General features: G+C 37.5%; 1 protein-coding gene across 1 annotated transcript in view; it reads right to left on the bottom strand.

The window, feature by feature from the left end:
- The window catches only part of EFCAB5 (EF-hand calcium binding domain 5), a 117,338-nt gene that overhangs the window by 24,191 nt on the left and 69,236 nt on the right, over positions 1 to 23,911 (bottom strand). Inside the window, exons 10-18 of the mRNA XM_027130495.1 lie at positions 17,526 to 17,625; positions 12,845 to 13,768; positions 11,373 to 11,450; positions 11,181 to 11,273; positions 9,109 to 9,323; positions 7,688 to 7,844; positions 4,813 to 5,102; positions 1,876 to 2,045; positions 918 to 1,146 (exon numbers count right to left, since the gene is read on the bottom strand). Coding sequence (XP_026986296.1) covers positions 918 to 1,146; positions 1,876 to 2,045; positions 4,813 to 5,102; positions 7,688 to 7,844; positions 9,109 to 9,323; positions 11,181 to 11,273; positions 11,373 to 11,450; positions 12,845 to 13,768; positions 17,526 to 17,625 — 2,256 coding nt within the window. The remainder of the gene's footprint in view (positions 1 to 917; positions 1,147 to 1,875; positions 2,046 to 4,812; positions 5,103 to 7,687; positions 7,845 to 9,108; positions 9,324 to 11,180; positions 11,274 to 11,372; positions 11,451 to 12,844; positions 13,769 to 17,525; positions 17,626 to 23,911) is intronic.

The raw sequence follows: 23,911 nt of genomic DNA, 5'->3' as shown, positions 1-23,911 counted from the left end.
CAAGGGCTAGAGAGTCAATTTGGAATTCACTTTGACATATTCTCTAATAAGACCATAAATAGTTCACCTACTGATAGCTCCATACTCTTCCATTTTGCTTCTTAATATCTTCACATGATTCTTATTGTTAAAAAAGATGAAACTTATTATTAAAAAAGATGTCCAGGGAAAATGATTCTACCACTTTCCTCAGTTGTACATCCAGTAAATGAGAGGAGAAAAATTTAAATAATGGTAAATAAACATCAAGAGCATACAGGGGAACAAATGATAGCAACTTCCTGATTGCTGCTATGTCCCAGTCCATTGCCTCCATAAAGGTTTTCAATCTTCCTTCACTGAAATTTCTATTCATAAAATTAAATTTAAATGCTTGTAGAAATGGTCCAGTTACTTTATAGTCTTAAAAGTGCCTCTCCTTTTTGAGATCTAACATGAAAACACGAATACTCGAGAAACATTTAGGCTTTTCCTTCATTTTTTATCCTCAAAAATTATAACACTGAAATAAGAACTATAGGAAGGCATATCATATTTAGAACCACTTGTGGAAACAGCAAAGGATTTCAAGGTACCACTATTAATAAAACATTAATATGTCCCTTCTAAAAGTTCATTCCTACTTTTTGGGTTTTAGTTAGTAGTCTAATAGTTGGATTTCAGTTCTATAGCAGAAAATGCTGTTCCTATGATTAATGCAATCAGACACATATTAACAATCTTCCCAGACAGGCTGAGACATAGATGGACAACTGAGGCTGAGTCCTTCCATGTGTAATGGGGAGCCTCTCCAAAGACTGATACAAGTATGATGACACTATCTGTATACATAGCTTCACTTTCATCTTTGTTTTTTAAAAAGTATAGAAGGAAAGACTTCCCTACCACAGACCTTGAAGAATTTTTCTGTGCCTTACCTGATAGAATTTGATCTCATGGGGTAGGAAGATGTTTATTTTCTGGGGATCTCTTAAGGTGTCGACAGCCAAGACCCCAAAGATCCTCATATATGCATCCTGAAGAGGCAGAGCCAGGAATGACCCATTTTGATCGTTCTTCTTGCGGGAATGGTTCCAGAAAAAGATGTTCCCATGGTTCTGAACTTGGGGGACGTGTATTGGCTTCCCTTCATCCACTACTGTAAAGCTGAGAAATAGGAATATGAGGATGGGAGAAAGGCAACAGGAGGGGGCTTTAGATTAAACCATGCAGGAAACTAGATCCAACCATTCATAATCATTAGTATTATATGTCAGAGAAGTGGACTCAGATAAAATTACCAGTTAGGAGAGTCTGACTTGAGAGAAAGATTTAAAAAATAAGCTTAATGGTGTGTATATAGAAGAAGAAAGATGTTGCTCAGAAAAAAATGAGGATGGATGAGCCAGATACAGTCAGATAGGGGGACACGATGGAAAGTGCAAGGAATTAATAGCGATTATATTGTTATAATGGTTGCAATATCCAGCTGCATTTGATGTGGGACTCTAAATGTTGTTGGGGAAAGACTGCTGCAAAGGAAAATAATATCAATAAAAGTTGACATAGAGTAAAAAAAAAAAGCTTAGATCATAACAGAGAAAACATATATAAAAAGGATGCAGGAGACATAACTTACAGAGTAGGCAGAAATAATTGAACTGAAACTGTGAAGCAGAGTCCTTACATGGAAAATTAATGCCTAAGAGTGAACTCTAGAAACAACCCGGTGAAACCATCCAAGACTGGAAACCCATCACCTCCTGCTCTAGAAAGTTTGGTGATCTGAGGCATTTCTCTCTTGGGCAGCTAACTAGGATTTCAATGCTAGTTTACTTCACAAAAGGAATTATTTTTTTTAGAAGGGTGAAACCAACCTCTTCAAGATATTCTTACCTGATCCCCTTCATGTCCCTGTAGAGCACTTTGTTCAGTACAAATGGAGCATCGTCTAAAGTACAAGCTATGTTCCTCAATAGAACATTCCCTCTATCAGGCAGTAGTAGGTTTTCTTCTAAGAGGGAAATGTGAGCACTGATCTTCTTATTTCCATGGGCTTCAGCATCCTATGGCAAAATGTTTCTGACCATTTATTTGCCAATAGCCAAAGAGCTATTCTCTTAATCATGTCTCCCTTCATTAGCCAGTTTGTGTATCTGAACCCGATAATTTAACTTTCCTGAATAAATGATGCAGATATTACCATTCATAGGCAGTAGGAGAAAAGCTGACACCACAGCTGTTCCTGAAACCTGAGATTTAGTAAGTGGAATAGATATACACTATGTCAATCAGACTAGTTTACTTAAAAAAAAAAAAAACCTGCCAGGTCTACTTAAATTTAGAGGTTTAAAACTTGGATCCCTTTGAACCATACTCATGTTGTATGGGCTTCAGTTAAAAGTACTTACTTTAGAGGGCAACAAGATGACTTCATTTCATTCATATTTCTTAACCATCTACTATGATGTGAATATGGGAAAAAATGCTCTCAAGAAATTCTTAACATTGTTTGGCTATGACATTTGATTTACATCATTTCAGGAAAGGATTACTTGTGGATACAGATTGCAGACTTTACTCAACTACTATTTCTAATTAAAATAACTGAGAATTCGCTGTACCTAAAATATTATAACAATATTATATGTTAACACATATATTAAATATGCCCATAAATTGGGGACATGAGAGACACTTTCTCTGATATTTGTCTCCTCTTTCTGTGTACTTGGGTTTGCTCTTTGTGCTTTTCTTTTCCCTTCTGCCTTGATTCCTCCTTTTCTACATAGAAGATCAATAGGCTAACTAACAAAGATGTATTAAGATGTATCTCAGGGTGGGCTTCCCTGGTGGCGCAGTGGTTAAGAATCTGCCTGCCAACGCAGGGGACATGGGTTCGAGCCCTGGTCTGGGAAGATCCCACATGCCGTGAAGCAACTAAGCCCGTGCACCACAACTACTGAGCCTGCGCTCTAGAGCCTGTGAGCCACAACTACTGAGCCCATGTGCCACAACTACTGAGCCCGTGTGCCACAACGACTGAAGCCCACACACCTACAGCCCATGCTCTGCAACAAGAGAAGCCACCACAATGAGAAGCCCGCGCACTGCAACAGAGTAGCCCCCGTTCACCGCAACTAGAGAAAGCCCGCACACAGCAATGAGACCCAACACAGTCAAAAATAAATAGTTTTTTAAAAAAAGATGCATCTTAGGGTACTGCAGATCTCTGAAGCAAGTTGGAGCAATATCTTTTTTTCTTGATTGTCCTCCTGTTGCTGGTCACATCATTTCCAACTATATTGGAAAATTCAGCCATTCAGGAGATGATTCCCATAATCAAGTGCTGCTATTTAGCTGAGATGAACGACATAGTTTCCCTGGATCAGTGGAAGCTGTGATATATGTAGAAGACAGCCATGCTATTTCTGCCTGGAAAGAGCAGCAAGCTGGGAGTGTCTGAGGTAGCAGTAGAGCTGTGGACAGTGGTCCATCCAGGTCATGTATTTTAAGTGACAGGATTCTGTGATAGTCTCAGATTGTTTCTAGGCAGTGCTATGAAATATAGTGTCATGTTGGATTCTACTTTATAATGACTTTATGATTTAAATAGTTCCTTTTAAAACTGACTCCCAAAACATCATGCAAGGGAAATGTAGCTTAAACTGCATGTACATCTCCTCATGGCTATTTTTTTTTTTTAACATCTTTCTTGGAGTGTAATTGCTTTACAATGCTGTGTTAGTTTCTGCTGTATAACAAAGTGAATCAGCTATATGTATACATATATCCCCATATCCCTTCCCTCTTGCGTCTCCCTCTCACCCTCCCTATCCCACCCCTCTAGGTGGTCACAAAGCATCGAGTTGATCTCCCTGTGCTATGCAGCTGCTTCCCACTTGCTAGCTATTTTACATTTGGTAGTGTATATATGTCCATGCTACTCTCTTACTTCGTCCCAGCTTACCCTTCCCCCTCCCCATGTCCTCAAGTCCATTCTCTACGTCTGCGTGTTTATTCCTGTCCTGCCCCTAGGTTCATCAGAACCTTTTTTTTTTTTTTTAGATTCTATATATATGTGTTAGCATACGGTATTTGTTTTTCTCTTTCCGACTTACTTCACTCTGTATGACAGACTCTAGGTCCATCCACCTCACCACAAATAACTCAATTTCGTTACTTTTTATGGCTGAGTAATATTCCATTGCATATATGTGCCACATCTTCTTTAACCATTCATCTGTCGATGGACACTTAGGTTGCTTCCATGTCCTGGCTATTGTAAATAGTGCTGCAATGAACATTCCTCACGGTTTTTGTTTTTTGGGGGTTTTTTTGGCGGTACACGGGCCTCTCACTGTTGTGGCCTCTCCCGCTGCGGAGCACAGGCTCTGGATGCGCAGGCTCAGCGGCCATGGCTCACGGGCCCAGCCGCTCCGCGGCATGTGGGATCTTCCCGGACCGGGGCACAAACCCATGTCCCCTGCATCGGCAGGCAGACTCTCAACCACTGCGCCACCAGGGAAGCCCACGGTTGTTTTTTAATGTCAGTTTATTGTCTGTTCTAGGCTTATCTGACTTTTGGCACAAATGAAATTAGGAATCCCAAGACATAATTTTATTTCTTCTACCTTTCCTCTCTGCTTGCCAACTTGCAATCATTCCAGTTGCAACTTTACTAGGCTTTGGGTCATTGTAAAGTATCGGAGTGAATAAAACATCTATAGCAGCAATTTCTCAAGAGAATTTAGTGTGTTCCTCCTTTGTAACCATTGCACATCACCTATTGTAAGAAAATTTTTCTCTTATATATCATTTTAGAAAACACACCTGGGTGAGGGCCTTAAAGGTCTCTGCGTACACTGGCTCCAGGGATACCCCACTTGTCTCTGCAGCACGTTGGATTTGGTGCAGCCACTTTTGTCTGGCACAATTTCTCAGACTCTCAACATGGCTCCTTTCTAAAGTATTCATCAGAAACTCCACAACGCTTTCCAGAACTTGATCTTCATTGCCCCTGAGTTCAGATACAACCAATTCTATGTATTTCTGAAACTGTTTGGAAGACAACCTCACTTCGTGACCAGGGTGTGGCTTTGGAAATTGGATGTGTAGTTTAGCTAAAAGACATAAATACAAAACCAAGAACTAATCAAAAGTTCATTCATCTGTGGGGGAAATTTTCATTCTCCTCTCTTACAGCAAATTGAAGCCTCTGACAACTGCTTCCCATGGAAAACCAGGCATATCAAAGGCACCTCAAGTCCACTGGAACATCTTACAGTGACTTCCTATACTGAACTCAAGATGACTCTTATGTCATCTGTTATTGTTTTGTTTTAATTCTACCACTCAGCCAGGTGAAACCTTATAACATCATCCTTAGGTCCCTTAAATTCTAGAATCCATCGTGTCCAACTCCTTCATTTTACCCATGTGGACACCTGACTCTATAGAGGTTCAGTAACTTACCCATGGTCATGTGACCATTTAGTGAAAGATCCAGTATTGGAACCCAGCTCTCCTGACCATTGTGTAGTATCTTTTCCTCTGTGGAACATAGTTCTCTGTTATGAAGTTTTCCCATCTTGTAAGTGGAAACCACCTCATTATGCCTTTTGAAGCTTCATTAAGTAAATTGTCTTTGGAGGCAGTCTAAGACAAGTAGTGTAGTATAATGTACAGTTTGTAGAACGCATAGTTAATGAAGAACACATGACAGTTGATAAACTTAGGTACCTTTGAAGATCAACGTATTGGTTACGTTCATCTGATTGCTCTTTCCCTCATGTACTACATACTTCAAGAATTTGAAATCTGTTATGCTAAAGTAATCAGATAAATCCTTAAACCCAGTGAAGAGCAAAATCATTTATACTGGGATCTAAGCAAATGAAGGAGAGAACTTATTACATTAGAATAAGATTTTTAGTAGCTTTTGATTGAGAAGAATCGATCAGAAGAGAAAAATATAATATAGGAGAAGAAAAAGTCATTAAGGAGAATAAGAAGTTAAGTAACTTCAGGGGAAACTTGCAAGCCATTCAGACTTGAGAGGTGAATCAGACCTTGTAGAAGCGGAAAGATAAAACAAGAAGGGAAAATAGGCAGAACTGTGGAGTGGTTTGGATTCTTTTAACCCCAAGAGCATGGGTAGCCAGGTACACAAAAGGAATCTAACTAAGTACAGTTAAGGTCTTGGACAACAATTCAACTCCTGATTGCTCTGACATTTTCTATATTCCCACCAGCAATGCACAAGGGTTCCAATTTCTCCATATCCTTGCAAACATTGTTATTTTCCATTTTAAAAATTATAGTCATACTACATGAGCAACAAAAGCAAAAATAAATTAGTGGGGCTACATCAACTAAAAACCTTCTGCACAGCAAAAGTAGCAACAAAATGAACACCTACAGTATGGGAGAAAATATTTGCAAATCATATATCTGATAAGGGGTTAATATCCAGAGTACATAAGGAACTCATACAACTCAATAGAAACAAAAAATCTGGTGGAAAAATGGGCAGAGGAACTGAATAGATACTTTTCCAAAGAAGACATGCAAATTACCAAAGGTGCATGAAAAGATGCTCAAACATCATTAATCATCGGGGAAATGCAAATCAAAACCACAATGAGATATCACATCACACTTGTTAGAATGACTGTCATCAAAAAGACAAGAGATAACAAGTGTTGGTAAGGATGTGAAGAAAAGGGAACCCTTGTGGACTGTTGGTGGGAATGTAAATTGGTATAGTTACTGTGGAAAACAGTGTGAAGCTTCCTCAAAAAATTAAAAATAGAACTACCAAATGATCCAGGAATCCTACTTCTGGATATATATCTGAAGGAAATAAAATCACTATCTCGAAGGGATATCTGCATCTCATATTCATTGCAGAATTATTCACAATAGCCAAGATATGGAAACAACCTAAGTGTCTGTCAACGAATTAATGGATAAAGAATCATGGTGTGTGTGTGTGTGTGTGTGTGTGTGTATATGACATATGAATTATATATATATGTATGTATATATGTGAATGACACATATACCATGGAATATTACTGAGCCATGGGAAAGAAGGAAATCCTGTCATTTGCAACAACATGGATGGACCTTGAGGGCATTATGCTAAGAGAAATAAGTCAGACAAACACAAATACTGTATGATCTCACTTATATGTGGAATCTAAAAAAGCCAAACTCACAGAAACAGAGTGTAGAATGGTAGTTGCCAGGGGCTGGAGGTGGGGGAAATGGGGAGATGTTGGTCAAAGTGTACAAGCTTTCATTATAAGAAAAGTTCTGGTATTCTAAATGTACAGCATGGTGATTATAGTTAATATTGCGTTGTATACTTGAAAGTTTCTAAGAGAGTAGATCCTAAATGTTCTCATCACAAAAAAAGAAATGGTATTGTGTGAGGTGATGGAAGTATTAACTAAGCTACTGTGGTAATCATTTCACAATATATGTGCATCAAATCAATACATCGTACATCTTAAACTTACACAATGTTACATGTCAATTATACCTCAATAAAGCTCAAAAAAAATTATAGCCACACTAGTAGGTGTGAAGTGGTATCTCATGGTTTTAGACCAACCAGTGTTTTAACTGTATATATGCCATAATACCGGGAAACTTGAAGCCAAGTTGTTACCACAACTTAAGAAAATTCTTACATTTTTACCTTTCTTCATAGATTCCTTTTCCATTCCCTCCTTGTATGTATACAAGAGTTCATCAACTTCATTCAGATCCAGGAAGCCTGAGCTATCACAGTCCCACTTCTGAAAGAGGGCATTTAGGAGAAGTCCCCGTCGGACTTGGGAAGCATTTTGTCTAGCCTAGGATACAAACAGGATAACAAAGCACAGAAGATACACCGTATTGTGCTAGCTGGCATCTTAGGCTTATTCCCCCCAAAGTGCAGCACTTTTTATAGAAACAGCTTTGCTTTGGGACTAAGCATAAATATGAATGGTAAAATGAAGCATTTAATTTTTTATTATTTAAAAAAATTTTTAATTAAAAAAATTTTTTAAATGAAGCATTTAATTTTAGTTCTCTAAATATCATTTCTTTGTTTCACCTTAAGCCAAGAAGCAGGCATTCTCTGCATTGAGCTAAAACACATTAATTTAGGAAGGGGACTCACTCCTTGAGAATCTTTGATTCATTCCTTTCCACTCCCTTACTAGTTGTTCAAGAATGTGATAAAACGTGGGGTGCTCTGCCTGGCTTCTTGATGGAATATGTTTTGTAGTAAAGGGGGTTGGATGGCAGTGTTCAAACAACAAAAAAATGACTGTGTTCAAAAATTCTTTTTTATATTTAACATTGACCTAACTTGATATTAATTTTATTTACTGTTTAGACTTTTTTACTAGATTATGTCAACTAGACAGTAATTTAATTTTGTTGCTAAAAGAAAGTGAACATATACCATTTGATTAAATGGGGGGAATAGCAGTTGAGGAGGCAAAAGGAATATCAACTCTAGATTAGGTTGAGAAGACTCATAAGACTGATAAGTTTACTGAATATGCCTGGTGAACCTGATTTATGTGTTTCGTATAAGAGTACATAAGTTGTTTATATCAGCTAATGTGTTTGCATTTATCACCTAAGTAAGTAGTAATTTCTTAAGAAATATGTACTACCTTGGTGCACATGAATAAAAATATATATTCAAGCCACAACTGTACCCCTACGTATGTGCATTTGCAAATGCACTCACACAGCAGACAGTGCACACACACACACACACACACACACACACACACATACACAAACACACATCTTTGTATATACACATTTCTGTTCCTCGGAATCTGCTCTTCCAGCTTCAGAGGAGCAAAAACACAGCTGTAAAATAAACCATCACCTGCCATCAGAAATCATGTTCTTACTAGGAGAATGAGTTCTCTGGAGTGTGATCTTAGACTATTTGACATTCAAATGAAGTATTTAATGGCCATGCTGGTTGAACTAAAGGGATAGGTTTGGTTGTAAGTTATTTAAGAAGAGCTAGACTAGGAGCAACTGAGATTGATAGATTTATTTATAATAGTGACCTCACCTGTTTTACTGATAAATAATATTACTCACCTCTTCTAAGCCACTCCTTTTCTCTTCTTTTGTTTCAACAAAGCCCTTCTTAAAAAAGGAGGTGAGGGCTTCGCTGACACTCAAGGGGGCATCTTCACCAACAAATGTCTCCAGGAGTTGCACAAACTGGAGCAGATTGAAGGAAACTCCATTGAAGGCACTCCTACCTTTTATTTCCTTGTAAGACTGAATATTTCTGATCATCGAGTGTAGGTCTATCAAGGAAGAAACATACATCAAACAGTGAAGTGAACAATTTTATCAAAGTTCTGGAAAATATACGAGTACTTATTGTAATGGACATCTGCTCCTTTTTTCCTGTCAGGAATTCATGCTCCCTTCATGAGTTCAGCACCCTCCTTTTTTGATTTAGGAAAACATCTCTCCCCCATTGTCAGTTTAGATGTATCAGGTAGTTCTGAGCTTCCTCCATCCTTGCTTCAAGGATGGCCATGTGATATAGGTCCGGCCAATGATTCACATAGGACAGCAATGGAATCCACTATAGGCCAATGAGAATTAGCCCCAGAACTCTTGGGGCAACTACTGGGGGAGAATCACTCTTCTTATATTCTGATTCCTGAACTAGTAGGACGTAGGCTTAGAGATGCTCTCATGGACATCTTTGCCACAATACAGTGAAAACTAAAACTGAAAGTTACACAGAGAAGAACAGGGCTGAGAGGCAAAGAGACACTGTCCTGCTGCTATTATTGAGCTCTTGGATTCAGCTGTGCCTGAAGCCAGCTGCAGTCTGGACTCACTAGTTAAATAAGTCTGTAAATACCACCACTACCACCTCTCCCCCAAAGAGTCTTGACTAATATATTTATCTTGAAGCTCAATGTTATAATATGAAGCATATTTCATGAAAAAGCCCAGTGATTTATGTTTGATTTATTAACTAATTCAATCGTTCATGCCCTTATGCTTCCCATATGAGATTTGATGTGACTTAAAAAGGATCACCCATGCAACTGTTAAAATGGTAAAGCAAAACTGAGATAAAGAAGTAAGACCAGGGGAAGAGGAACATGAATTAGCAGGCAACAAGAGCTTAATCAATGCCATGTAATTCCATGAAATATTTGGAGGATAGAAATTTGTTATTTGATCCATGCTTAAATGAGAAAAAAATTACAGATAGGTGGAAAATATCTTGATCTTATAAGTTCTACTACTTGTTAATGAAAGGTAAAATGATAAAATAGTACTTGTTGGGATAACTGTTGTTAAAGACATGGTTTACTGAGAGCTAACATCTACTCTTTATTGTCTCTGTTGAGTAGATCTTCCTTTGTAAGTCTTCAAAAACAAGATAGCTCCTCACCTGCCTCGCATATTTGGATGTGGAACTACCAGGGAGAGGAATAGCTGGAATGATTTCTATTTTTCTAATATCTAACATCTGATTCCCTTTGTATACCTTGATGATAGCTTCAAAGTGGTTTCAGGGCCATTTAACAGTAAAAAGAAAAAAAAAATTGGATACGGCCCTCTGTAGCCGCAGGTTCTGCATCTGTGGATCAAAAATATTCAGAAAAAAAATTTCCAGAAAGTTCCAAAAAAGCAAAACTTGAATTTGCCACATACTGGCAACCATTTACATAGCATTCACATTGTATTTATAACTATTTACATAGTGTTTACATTGTATTAGGTATTAAACGTAATCTAGAGATGATTTAAAGTATATGGGACGATGTGCACTGGTTATATGCAAATACTATTCCATTTTACATAAGGGACTTGAGCATCCCTGAATATTGGTATTCATGGGGGGAGCTCTGGGGGGTGGTTTCCATGGAAAAAACCCCTGCAGGTACTGAGGGACAACTGTATTAATGCATATGTGTTAAAGAGCATTCATCAATAGCACTGCATGTACACTACCACCCAAAACAGTCATCTTGAATATGTTTAGATCCATCAGCTCAGGGACACAATAATGCAAGTATCACTCTGCCATTGTGCCTTGGCTGAGTCCAGTCCTTATCATCGTGTACCACAGTAAATTAAGTTCATCAATTAGAGTGCCATCTATTCTTCCTGGTTTTGTTGTTAACATGTACCTGTGAACCTGGAGTTACCATAGATTAAGTTTGCCTGTTCCTCCTCTTCACATTTGGCATACTTCGTGTTCCAGTTACAAGTCAAAAGTTCACCTATAAAATACACGTTCCATAATATAGCCAGCGTAACTTCACTTTCATAATGGTTTTGCTCTAGAGTATGAATGAAAGGAGGATTAAATGAGAAGTTACCTGACCATGATTTTCCTTCTATTTTTTGGGACTTGGGTTCACAGGATTTGTCTCTCTGAACTTCCTTTTTTTCAGTTTCTAAAAGGTACAAAATAAAATGCCTATGAGTTGGACATTATATATTCTATTATATATTCTAAAGTTAATAAATGAGAGAAATGCCTTGCATATAGAACACAAAAACTTTCTTTCAGGTCCTTTCCTATATATGCTGTATCATAATGGTATCACTTAATAACTTTAGTTGTTGGGAGCAGCTCTGTGACAAAGGCTATTTGTTGTACCCAAATTTTGCCATGCAAATTAAGGGCTATATTTCCTAGCCTCCCTGGCAGCTAGGTGTCACTATATGCCTAAATTCCGACCAATGAGTTGTGACGGGAAATGATGTAATACCTATCCTTTCTCCTCACCTGGTGGTCAGAATGTGGACATGGTGGTGAGCTATCTTGGACCATGTGGTTGGAGGAGACACAAGACAGAAAGAGCTTGAGCCTCTGCTGATTTCATGGGGCTGAGCTGTCATATAAATTTTGACTTTTACATGAGAAACAAAGAAACTCCTGTCTTGTTTAGACATTGTTATTTTGTTTTGCTTTTGTTTGGTTTTTTAGACACTGTTATTTTAGGTCACTGTTACAGATAGTCAAAATTAAGTCCTCACTAATAATACATCTGACTGAATAGAAGCTTCACTAACTTTTTAAGCTGTATCCCTACTATGCAGGGAGAGCCAGAAATTAGCAGTCTTATTTCATGGAGAAATAAATATAATGCTGAAAAAAATGAAAGATTTAAAATTAGTTAATGTTAGTGTAGAATCTAGAACATAGGTTACCCATCTCTTAGGAGTTTTAAATAATAATTTTCTTTGGGACTGTAGAACTTTAGAATTAAAAAATTATGCCTAACTGAGGTCTTAAGTGGCATTGAGATTGGTTCTCTAAAAGATTAGAATTCTTCAACAAAAAGGGCATAAATTGGCATAGGCAATTCAGAGGAAAAGTCTTCTTCAGAATAAATATTTGAAATGTGGGGTGCTTTCAGTCTTAAATATGACCTCCAGAAACTCTTATATACAACTGAAAAAAGTGAGATACTTTTAAAATTTGAAATAAAAGAAATTTATTTCTTTTATTCTGATATCAGACACCACAGTTAAAATAAAAGGGCTTCTACTGCCTTTTCAGAGGTCCAATGAAAATTTCTACATGTAACATTACCAGATTTCTTCCTTACAAATGGGCTTCTAGTGTTAAAGCAATTCTAGGTAAATTGATAATAGAGACTTTCTGGTTTGCAGGTAATTGATTACTCAAGGTCTAGACTCATGTTGAGTAGCAAAATATATCTGAAGATTGCATGACCTTATATGTCAGGAAGAGATCCTAATTGAAATGAATATTTCCTGAAAGGACTTTAAAAACCACTCTACAAAGCAAGGAGCTGATGTAGAAGAACTATATTAATACCTGAAAGATGACCTTTTCTGCTTGATACTGAAATTTTCTCTTGCAGTTCAGGACTCATGAATAGTTGCTCTTCATAGATTTGCCCCTGAGTCCTTTCTTCCTGTGGAAGGATTTCAGTGTACTCAAAGGAAATAGCCTCCCTAGATTTTTCACTTTCTCTTAAGATACTACCTTTTCTTGATTGTGAAGTTGAGTCTATGTCCTCTTGTTTTTCTGGAATTGTCTCTATGGGTGGCTGTTGTTCTGCAGTTGACCCTCTGAGTGGTCCTTGTTCTACTACTGACTCTCTGTGTGCTCCTTGTTCTGCAACTGACCCTCTGTGTGGTCCCTGTTCTAATACTGACTCTCTATGTGGTCCCTGTTCCTCAGGTGACCCTCTGTGTGATCCTTGTCCTGTTGTTGACTCTTCATGCTGTCCTTGTGCTGTTACTGATTCTCTGTAAAGTCCTTGCTCTGCAGCTGGTTCAGTGTGGATTCCTGGTGGTTCTCCTTGTTCTGTTATTGACTCAATATGTGGTCTTTGTTCTATTATTAACTCTCTACTTGATCCTTGTTCTGGAGTTGACCCTGTGTAGGTTCCTCGTTTTGCTACTGATTCTTTGTTCAGTTCTTGCTCTCCAGTTGACTCTTTGTCTTGTTCTTTGGTTGAAATTCTGTTTGGTTCTTGGTTTGCAGTTGTCCCTCTCTGCTGTTCTGGTGGGCTTTGTGGTAGTGTTGATTTTCTATGTTTATCATGTTTATGTTGATCTTCTGGATTTGCTAATAATTTACTCTGGCTTTTGCTAGCATGTTTTGTATGTTTGCTAGCATGTAATGTATTCATCTCTAAGAGTACTTTGTCAAAGTCTTCATAAATGTGCTTCTGATTATCCATGTCTCCCCAGAACTCAGGCAAGTCTATCTCTCCAAATTCAACAAATGGCCCTAACACAGAAAACAAAACATTTACCTAAACAATTGATCTTATAGTGTAGAATCAGAGCTAGTAAATTAATGTAAAAAAGCAATGGGCTGTGATGACCTAGATGGGTGGGATGGGAGGGGTGTGAGGGAGGACCAATAGGGAGGGGATATATGTATACGTATAGCTGATTCCCTTCATTACACAGCAGAAGCTAATACAACATTGTAAAGCAATTATACTCCAATTAAAAAAAAAATCTATATGGGAAAAGAAACTGAAAAAGAATGGATTTATGTATATGTATAACTGAATCACTTTGCTGTACACCTGAAACTAACACAACATTGTAAATCAACTATACTCTATTATAAAATAAAAATTACAAAAAAGCAATCAGCACAGTGACTGTAATATAGACCTATTGCTTTAAATAAATATCAGTTACCTTTCCCAGCAACCCAATAAAAAACAAAAAGGTATCTAAAGGAACATAAAAGATGCTCACTACTGTAAATTAGAAATAATCCCTTCCTAAAAGGTATGGTTTTGGAAATGAACATGATTCTTCTTTTGCTACTAGGAGAGTTGCTTAGACTTCCAAGGCAAATAGAATTTATCCTCTACTCTTAGTCCTCCCACAGTAAGCATAGCATAGGGCTGAGGAAAGCGACAAATGTCTTTCACCTCATATACCTTTTCAGTATCTGCAATACCAAAATAAGAGCAAAGTTCTATGATAATCTTTCACTGAGCTATATTTTTCCAATATTCATTTTCTCTCCCTTCCCTTTTCCCTCTCTTTCTTCTTCATTCCTCAATTCTTTTTCTCCACAACTTATGTGGACACCTGGTTCAGAATTCTAGGGAAAGATTGTATAGCACTCATGAGAATCCCACTGTTAAACAACAAAACAACCCTGATATCCAGGACTACAGAAAATGGGACTCATGCCACAAGATTGTACCCCTTCCTCCCAAAACAGTTAGTATTTAAGTTCTAAAACTGTGATTCCCACAATTTTCAGGATACTCTATGTACATTATCCATAGATTTTTAAGTATCCAAGTAATAAATTTTCACACAAGTAAAATATTCACTTTCTTTGGAAAACTCATCCATTCAAAGACCTTCTCTTTAAAAAATAAAAATATAAATCACAATCCTTTTGTTTTGGGAGTAATATAAAAAAGATATTTTACTGTATAAGTACAGTAGAGGTGTACAAGTAAAAGTGCTTGAGAGAGAGAGGTGTGGCCAAGAGGCCAGATTAGGAAGACCACGAGGTCACCTCCTTCCTTGGGCACACCAAAATTACAACTATTTACAGAGCGACTATCCAGGAAATCAGAAAAGATTTTCTGCAACTAAAGACATAAAGAAGGAACCACTATGAGACAGGCAGGAGGGGCAGAGATGTGGTATAATCAAGACCCACACCCTTGGGTAGGTGACCCACAAACAAGAGGATAATTACAATTGCAGAGGTTCTCTGCAAGGAGCAAGGGGTCTAACTCCCACGTCAGGATCCTAGACTGGAGGTCCTGCCCCAGAACATCTGGCTTTGAAGGGCAGCAGGGCCCTTAAAGACTGGTACCTGGAAACTATAAGACATTGATGAAAGAAATTGAAGATGACACAAATGGAAAGATACACTGTGCTTATGGACTGAAAGAATCAATATTGTTAAAATGACTATATTACCCAAGGCAATCTACAGATTCAGTGCAATCTCTATCAAAACAACAATGGCATTTTTCACAGAACTAGGACAAATAATTCTGAAATTTTTATAGAAACACAAAAGACCCTGAATAGCCAAAACAAACTTGAGAAAGAAGAATCTGGAGCTATCGCACACCCTGATTTCAAAATTACAGGGAATTCCCTGAGGTTTGGTGGTTAGAACGTTGCACTTTCACTGCCAAGGCCATGGGTTCAATCCCTGGGCAGGGAACTAAGATCCCACAAGTCGTGCAGTGTGGCCAAAAAAACCCCCCAAAACCCAAACAAACAAACAAACAAAAGCTATGGTAATCAAAACAGTATGGTACTGGCACAAAACTGGCATGTAGATCAATGGAACAGAATAGAGAGACCAGAAATCAACCCACACTTATATCGTCAATTAATCTACAACAAAGAAGGCAAGAGTATACAATGGGGAAAGACAGTCTCTTCAATAAATGGCGTTGGGAAAACTAGACAGCTACATGCAAAAGAATCAAGCTGAATTACTTTCTCACACCATGTACAAAAATAAAATTAAAATGGATTAAAGACTTAAATTTAAGACCTGAATCCAATTAAACTCCTAGAAGAAAACATTGGCAGTAGGCTCTTTGACATCTGCCTTAGTGATGTATTTTTGGATATGTCTCCTTAGGCAAGGGAAACAAAAGCAAAAATAAACAAATGGAACAGCATCAAACTAAAAAGCTTTGGCACAGCAAAGGAAACTATCAACAAAACAAAAAGACAGCCTAATGAATGGGGAAAGATAGTTATAAATGATATATCTGCTAAAGGGTTAATATCCAAAATGAAGAAGACATACAAACCAACATCAAAAAAACAACCTGATTAAAAAATGGACAGAGGACCTGAACAGACTTTTTTCCCGGAGAAGAGGTACAGATGGCCTACAGATACATGAAAGATGCTCAACGTCACACTAATCATCAGGGAAATGCAAATCAAAACCACAATGAGGGCTTCCCTGGTGGCGCAGTGGTTGAGAGTCTGCCTGCCGATGCAGGGGACACGGGTTCGCGCCCCGGTCCGGGAAGATCCCACATGCCGCGGATCGGCTGGGCCCGCGAGCCATGGCTGCTGAGCCTGCGCGTCCGGAGCCTGTGCTCCGCAACGGGAGAGGCCACAACAGTGAGAGGCCCGCGTAAAAAAATAAAAATAAAAAAAATAATAAAAAAACCACAATGAGATATCACCTCATACCTGTCAGAATGGCTATCATCAAAAAGACAACAAATAATAAGTGCTGGCAAAGATATGGAGAAAAGGGAACCCTTGTGCACTGTTGGTGGTATTGTAAATTGATGCAGCCACTATGGAAAACAGTATGGATATTCCTCAAAAAATTAAAAGTAGAACTGCCATATGACCCAGAGAACAAATGGGTGGTTGCCAGAAGGGTTTGAGGTGTGGGTGAAACAGGTGAAGTGAATTAAAAGGCACAAACCTCCAGTTATATAATAAATAAGTCACAGGGATGTAATATGCAGCATAAAGAATATGGTCAATCATATTGTGATAAGTTTGTAGGGGGATAGATTGTTACTAGACTCATCACGGTGATTATTTCCTAATACATGAAAATGTCAAATCATTATGTAGTACATTTGAAACTAACATAATATTGTACATCAACTATATTTCAATTAAAAATGCTTGGGAGAAGGAAACATTTTTCTTAGAAACTTTAGAATTCTAAGTTGGACATTAAAACTGGAATTACCACTACCAACTTAATTTCCAAAACATTCAGATTGTCACTAAAGCACCCCTTCATTTGACTGAATTTAAAATTGAATTCTAGCTGAGCTCTGACTTAACAACTTTTAGTATTACACCATAGTGAAAAATACATCTAGTTGTGATGACGACTGAATTTTGTGTGGAATGAACAACTAGATAGAGCTATCATGATCTAAGGGAGATGTTATATGAAGGGATTCCATGGGGATAGAATGACCTTGTATTATCATTTCAGTGTACTGCATCACTCCTGCTTGAGCATGCTCCCTCTGGGTGGCACTTACATTGTCTTGGGTTTCGGAGTAAACCTCTGAGCACTTTTGAACTTTGGTCATAGAATGTTTCCAGCAAAGCCAATGTCCTCTGCCGATCCAAAAACCCCACCTAAGCAGAAAGTTGGCAATTAGTTGTTACAGGAGATTTGAAATTTTTATGTAGATGGAATATTGAAGATTTTATCATTACCACCAGCACCGTAATCATGTAAGTAAAAGCTGCAGAGTCAAAATCAGGAAAGTTATATCTTGCCTTTAAGCTTATACTCTACTTCCCCTTGCTGTAACACTTAGTAGCTGCATAAATACTTGTTGTTACTTACTTAATTGCTAAAACCAATATATAATGTTCAGTTCTTAGCTAATCTGACCTGAGTATGACATTCGGAACAATTAATTGCTTCTACTTGTTCTTTTTTTGCATTGTTTTTATTTCAAGAAAAATTTCAATTAGAGAAAAATATAGAAAATGATAAAACTAACACTTGTGTTCCCAACACCCAGAAATTATGTTTGTTAACATTTTATGTATGTACTTTAAATACTGATATAATACACGTTCCCTTGCTTTTATTTACTCAACACTGAGATATGATTCATGTATTTAAGGAAATATATTTTATTTCTTTAATTGATGCATGGTATTCTATAATATGAAAACATCCTAATTTTTAAAAACACCCCTCTATGGATCAGCATTTAGATTATTTCCAGTATTTTGATACCAAAATAATGTTGCAGCGGATATCCTTATATACATCTCTTTGTATACATATGTAAACATTTCCTTAGGGTAAATAAACAAAAGTGTAATTAACGGATTGTGTATAATGTGCATTTTCAACTTTAGTAGTTATTGCCAAATAGCTCTACAAAACACCTATACCAATTTACATTCTCACCAGCACTGAATGAGGATATAATTTCTCCATATCCATGCCAATATTTGATATTGTTAGAGTTTATAATCTGATGGATAAAAAATGGTATCTAATTATTTTAATTTGCATTTCCCTGATTATTAGTGAGATTAAATATATTACATTTTCATATGTTTATTATGTACTTGGGTTTCCTGATCAATGAATGGCTTTTTTTTTTAAGATTTTTTTGATGTGGACCATTTTTAAAGTCTTTATTGATTTTGTTACAATCTTGCTTCTGTTTTATGTTTTGTTTTTTTGGCCACGAGGCATGTGGGATCTTAGCTCCCTGACCAGTGATTGAACCCGTACCTCCTGCATTGGAAGGGGAAGTCTTAACCACTGGACGGCCAGGGAAGTCCCCCAGTGAACGGCTTTTTCTTGTCCTTTCCCATTTTTTCAGTTGGCATGAGTAGTCTGTTTCTTATTAACTTATAAATTTTTGATAATGATCATTCTGTTATCTATATAGCAAATAGTCTTTCTCAGTTTATCAGTGTCAGTTAATCTCTTATTTACTTAACTTTTGGTGAGTTTAGCCATATCAATGTTCTAAATTTTGAAGTAGTCAAATGCATCAATCATTTCCTCTATGGTTTGTGCTTACTTGCTGTATTCTTTAGGAAGTATTACCTATACTGAGGTCAAAAGGCATGCTCTATATCTGCTTCTAAAACTTTAAAAATTTTGTTTTCCATATCTAGGTCTCTGATCAGATGGAACTTATTTTTCCTCATTAAGGAGACTGAAATCTAATTTTATTTTTTTTCCAATATGGAAGCCAATCATCCCAATATCATTTATTGATTAGTCCCTTCCCACTAGTTTACATCCATGTTATACACTAAATTCCCACATTCTCATGGGTCTGATGCCAGGTTCAATATTCTGTTAATATAACTTTATTTTTATAAATCAGGAAAATTCTCCCCAACTTGTTCTTCTTTTTAGAATTGTTTTTGCTATATTTGGACCTTCATTTTTCCATACAAGTTTTAAAAACTAAAGCTTTGAAAAATAACATAAAGAAAAGTACACAAATAATAAGCGCATGGTTTTATGAATTATCACAGTATAAACATACACATGAGCTGTTTCTCAAAGGAGAATAGTTAACTTTAGTAGAAGGCATGGTTTTGCTCCAAAACTTGAGGGATCTACATTGTGATTCTACTATTGCAACTTGCGATAGCTTTCTAATTTGCTCTGTTCATTTCAAGTACTGTAGGGTCTTCTAGGTGATAAGGCACAAGATAAAGAAGAGGCTTTGTAATGCAGCCTAGAAAGCCTACAAGACCTTTTCTTGCTCTGGGACCCCCTTTGCCAGCTGATGGCTCAGTTAACACAAAAGAGCAGCACAGATTGATACAAATGTGGTAAAGGTTGTTCCTAAAATGTAAAAAGGTCCAATAAGCATTATGCTTCTTTCTTAGTGGTAGGTGGCACAGGATATGGCAATTTGCCCCGTATTTGAAACAGATATCCTGTCATGCTTCCACCTACTGGAAGCTAAAAATTTTACCAACGTAGAAAACACTGAATTTTTATGGTTTTTATCTTCCACACTCTGACACACATGGAACTTACCAAGGCATCTAATGCTTCTTCCAGCTCATCCAATCCAATCACCACAGTGGAAACCATCAAGGTGGTGAACTGTATGATGTTCTATGATATGTCAACACAATCAATGTCTCTGCATACTAAATTATGATAGAAAGAAAAAGAGCTGCCTTAGCCCTATGCCAAGGCAGTGAAAGGATACTGCTGTTCCTAATAGGTGAAATCAAGCTTCTTTTGTTGGTCCTTGCAAACTGCTCTAGAGAAAATAGTAGTTGCCAGATCAGTTGTTGTGAATGATGGATCTGTGTCAATTTGGTCCAAAAAAGGTTCCACATCTTGAATAGCAGCTGCAAATGGTGTTAGTGTAATCTACAAATATTCTTCAAGATCTACCTACCTTCTGCATAGGCAAAACAGAAGAACTAGATAAGAATGCTATTTTCTGAATCCTTCATATCACTAATATATTTTCATATCTAATCTTTGTGGAATTGTTTTTTTTTAATTTGTTTTTGTTATCTGTTTATTTTTTACCATTTTGGCAGGCAGAGAAAGTTCACCATGATAGCCTTCAGCCCCTAATTTGTGAGAACTCTGCTAGTTGCTATACATGTCTATTCCAGTTGTACATTCAAGAACCAGAAATAAATATAACTAGGTCCCGCAGATTAACTGGGTCTATGATATAACCTTGGACCAAAACAGCATTTATCACCTGACATGCATAAGCCCTAATTTTAACCAATGGTCCACTGGGGCACTTTGGGATACCAGGGATTAGTGTTAACTTGGAGTCTGGTAATCTCTGAAAGTCTGGTGGGATATTTCCTTTTTTCCAATGCATATTCACCCTAGTAAAGGGCTACATACCCTTTGAGGAAGGCTTGAAGTAAGATCTAGACTATATGCTCATAGCAGAATTCTTCCTCAAGAAGGCCAGCCTCCACTTCAACCAAAGCCTTCTGGGTGTATCAACTGCTTGTCTACGAACTGGATAAGAAGCCAAAACTCTCCATTGTGGTGTCTCATCTCATGTTTCTGGCCCCACAGTTAGAGCTTTTCGGTAAATAGTTCTAGTAATAATTTAGTAGATATCCTACCTATGTAATTCCTAAGAAAATCATGATCACTACAGAAAATCTATGAGTCAAAACATTCATATGGCCACTTTAATTTCTGCTGTTCATTGTGGTAATTCCAATCATACGTTCAGGAACTAGGTAAAAAACCACAGTATGAGTCATAGACAAATAAGGCCTATTATAATATGGCCTTTAACCTTGGGCATTAAGTCAAAATACCATTTATCTATGATATTAACTTTGACCAGTAGACTCTAACTCTGGTAGTTAAATGCCACTTGTCTTCTAGGAATCCCATCAGTTCATTGAAACCAGAAAGCCCACTTCAATGCCACTATCTCCTACCATCATTCCCAACCTACAGAGGACAGCTACCTCTGTAGGGATGTTAGTGCTCCCGTCATTAATGGATTTCTCAGGGATTGTCACCTGGGCACTCTTGGGGAATAGGATGAAGGTAAATATGGGTAGGCTACCTATTAGAAATCAACTTTGTCAATTTTACAAGCCTTTGGATTTATTCCTTTATAGCATGCCATGAAGGCTCTAGCATCTCAATCTCATTGAATGCAGGCTGTATTTGAGTCAAGGTTATAGTTAATCTACCAAGAAAACTGTTAAAACCATTTCCAAGATACTAAAAATATTACTGCTTAGCAAATCTTCTAAGTATAATGATATTGATAAATCTGGGCTAATCCAAAGTTATATCCATCCTCCTAAGTCTAAAAGGTTTATAATCAGGAATTCTCTGCCGGCCCAGTGGTTAGGACTTTACCTTCCACTGCAGGGGGCATGGGACCTTCCACTGCAGGGGGCATGGGTGTGATCCCTGGTTGGGAACTAAGATCCCACATGCCACGTGACATGGCCAAAAAAAAATTGTTATAATCAATTCCCACACATGTTCCCCAAGTTTCTGCTGCTATGAATTAGCAAAAACTTGCTATTCTCCTGGAATACTAACAATCACCTTTCTCTACAGATTTGACTAGTCCTCTTGGGGCATGCTGAGATCTGACTTTTGGGTCTAAAGGCAATGGATGATACACAGGTGGGCCTTAAGGAAAATAGCTAATTGCCCCAAGTGATGTTATAGGTTCTGTAAGGAAAGAAAAGCTTATATCCTCAAAAAAAAGGAGAGAAGGGATTGCTTTTGCTGCCAAGGGAGTCTTTAGGGAGGTTTGTGGCACAAGTCTCAGCTTCCATCCAAAGGTAACCATTCCAAGTCTCAGGATCTCTCTATTTTCCAAGCAATGTGCTGACTTTCACATGAGAGACTTATGAATTTGGCTTATGTTTTCATTCTGTCCCATTAAACTTGAGGGCTGATTTTTAAAAATCTATATCTGCTCTGAAGCTACAAGAAATAGAGATTCCTTTAGAGTCATCATGGACATTTTCTGGTTTTGTGACTGCAACTTGAGCTGAGCATTTAAAGCCCTGAGCTTGTCTTTTACTTTCTATAATCTCTCCAATACAGTGAGATGAAGCTCAACCACCGACAGCCCTTGTAGTCAGCACTATTACAATTATGATAAAATGCAGCAGCCACTTGGTGTCTTAAAGCCCAAGGCACTTCATCCCAAGCAACCATAAGTGGTCGTTTAAAATTTTTTTCATTGAGGAATAATAAATATGCAATAAAGGGTATACATCTTAAATGTTCAGCAGAATAAATGTTTACCTATCTATATACTGTGTAAACATTACTCAGATAAAGATATAGAACATGTTTATCATCAGTAGAAGGCTCCTTCATGGTTTCTGTTAGTCAATAATTCTCCCAAAGGTAGTTATTATTCTGATATTTATCACTATAGATTAGTTTATCTGTTATTGTATTTCATATAATTGGAGTTATATATGACATTTTGTGTCTTTTTTTGTTCAACATTTTATCTGTGAATGTTATTCATGTTTCATTTGACTGTAATTCTTTTTTCATTGCTACACAATATTCTACTGTATGAATACATATATGAAATTTTATTTAATCATTTTATTGTTTATGTACATTTGTATTGTTTTTAGTTTTTGACTATTATGAACATTTTTTGGCTTTTTTGGTCAATTTCAATGAAACATAATTTACATCCAGTAAAATGCATCAATTTAAAGTGTACAGGGCTTCCCTGGTGGTGCAGTGGTTGAGAGTCCGCCTGCCGATGCAGGGGACACGGGTTCATGCCCCGGTCTGGGGAGATCCCACATGCCGCAGAGCGGCTGGGCCCGTGAGCCATGGCTGCTGAGCCTGCGCGTCCAGAGCCTGTGCTCCGCAATGGGAGAGGCCACAACAGTGAGAGGCCCGTGTATCGCAAAAATAAAATAAAATAAAATAAAAATAAAGTATACAGTTCAGGGACTTCCCTGGCAGTCCAGTGGTTAAGACTTCGCCTTCCAATGGAGGGGATGCAGGTTGGATCCCTGGTCGGGGAGCAAGGTCCCACATGCCTTGAGGTCAAAAAACCAAAATATAGACCAGAAGCAATAATGTAACAAATTTAATAAAGACTTTTAAAACGGTCCACGTCAAAAAAAACTTTAAAAACAGTGTACAGTTTAATGAGTTTTGATAGTGTATACACCCAAGTAACTACCACCACAATGAAGAGAAAGAACATTTTCATGAAACCGAAAGTTCTCTCGTGCCACTTTGCAATCAGTCCCCTCTACTCATGGCCCCAGAAAACTACCAATCTGCTTTCTACTGTTGTAGACTAGTTTTCTGTGTTTTAGATTTTCATATAATGAAATCATGTAGTGTGTTCTCTTCTGTGACTGCCTTCTTTCACTTAGCATAATTTTTTTTTTTTTTTTTTTTTTT

This window comes from Aethalodelphis obliquidens, unplaced genomic scaffold (assembly GCF_003676395.1).
Source record: "Aethalodelphis obliquidens isolate GAN/ISIS:26980383/991018 unplaced genomic scaffold, ASM367639v1 scaffold38, whole genome shotgun sequence".
Taxonomy (NCBI): Eukaryota; Metazoa; Chordata; class Mammalia; order Artiodactyla; family Delphinidae; genus Aethalodelphis; species Aethalodelphis obliquidens.
Note: the sequence above shows the minus strand (reverse complement) of the source record. Positions and strands in the feature narration are given on the sequence as shown.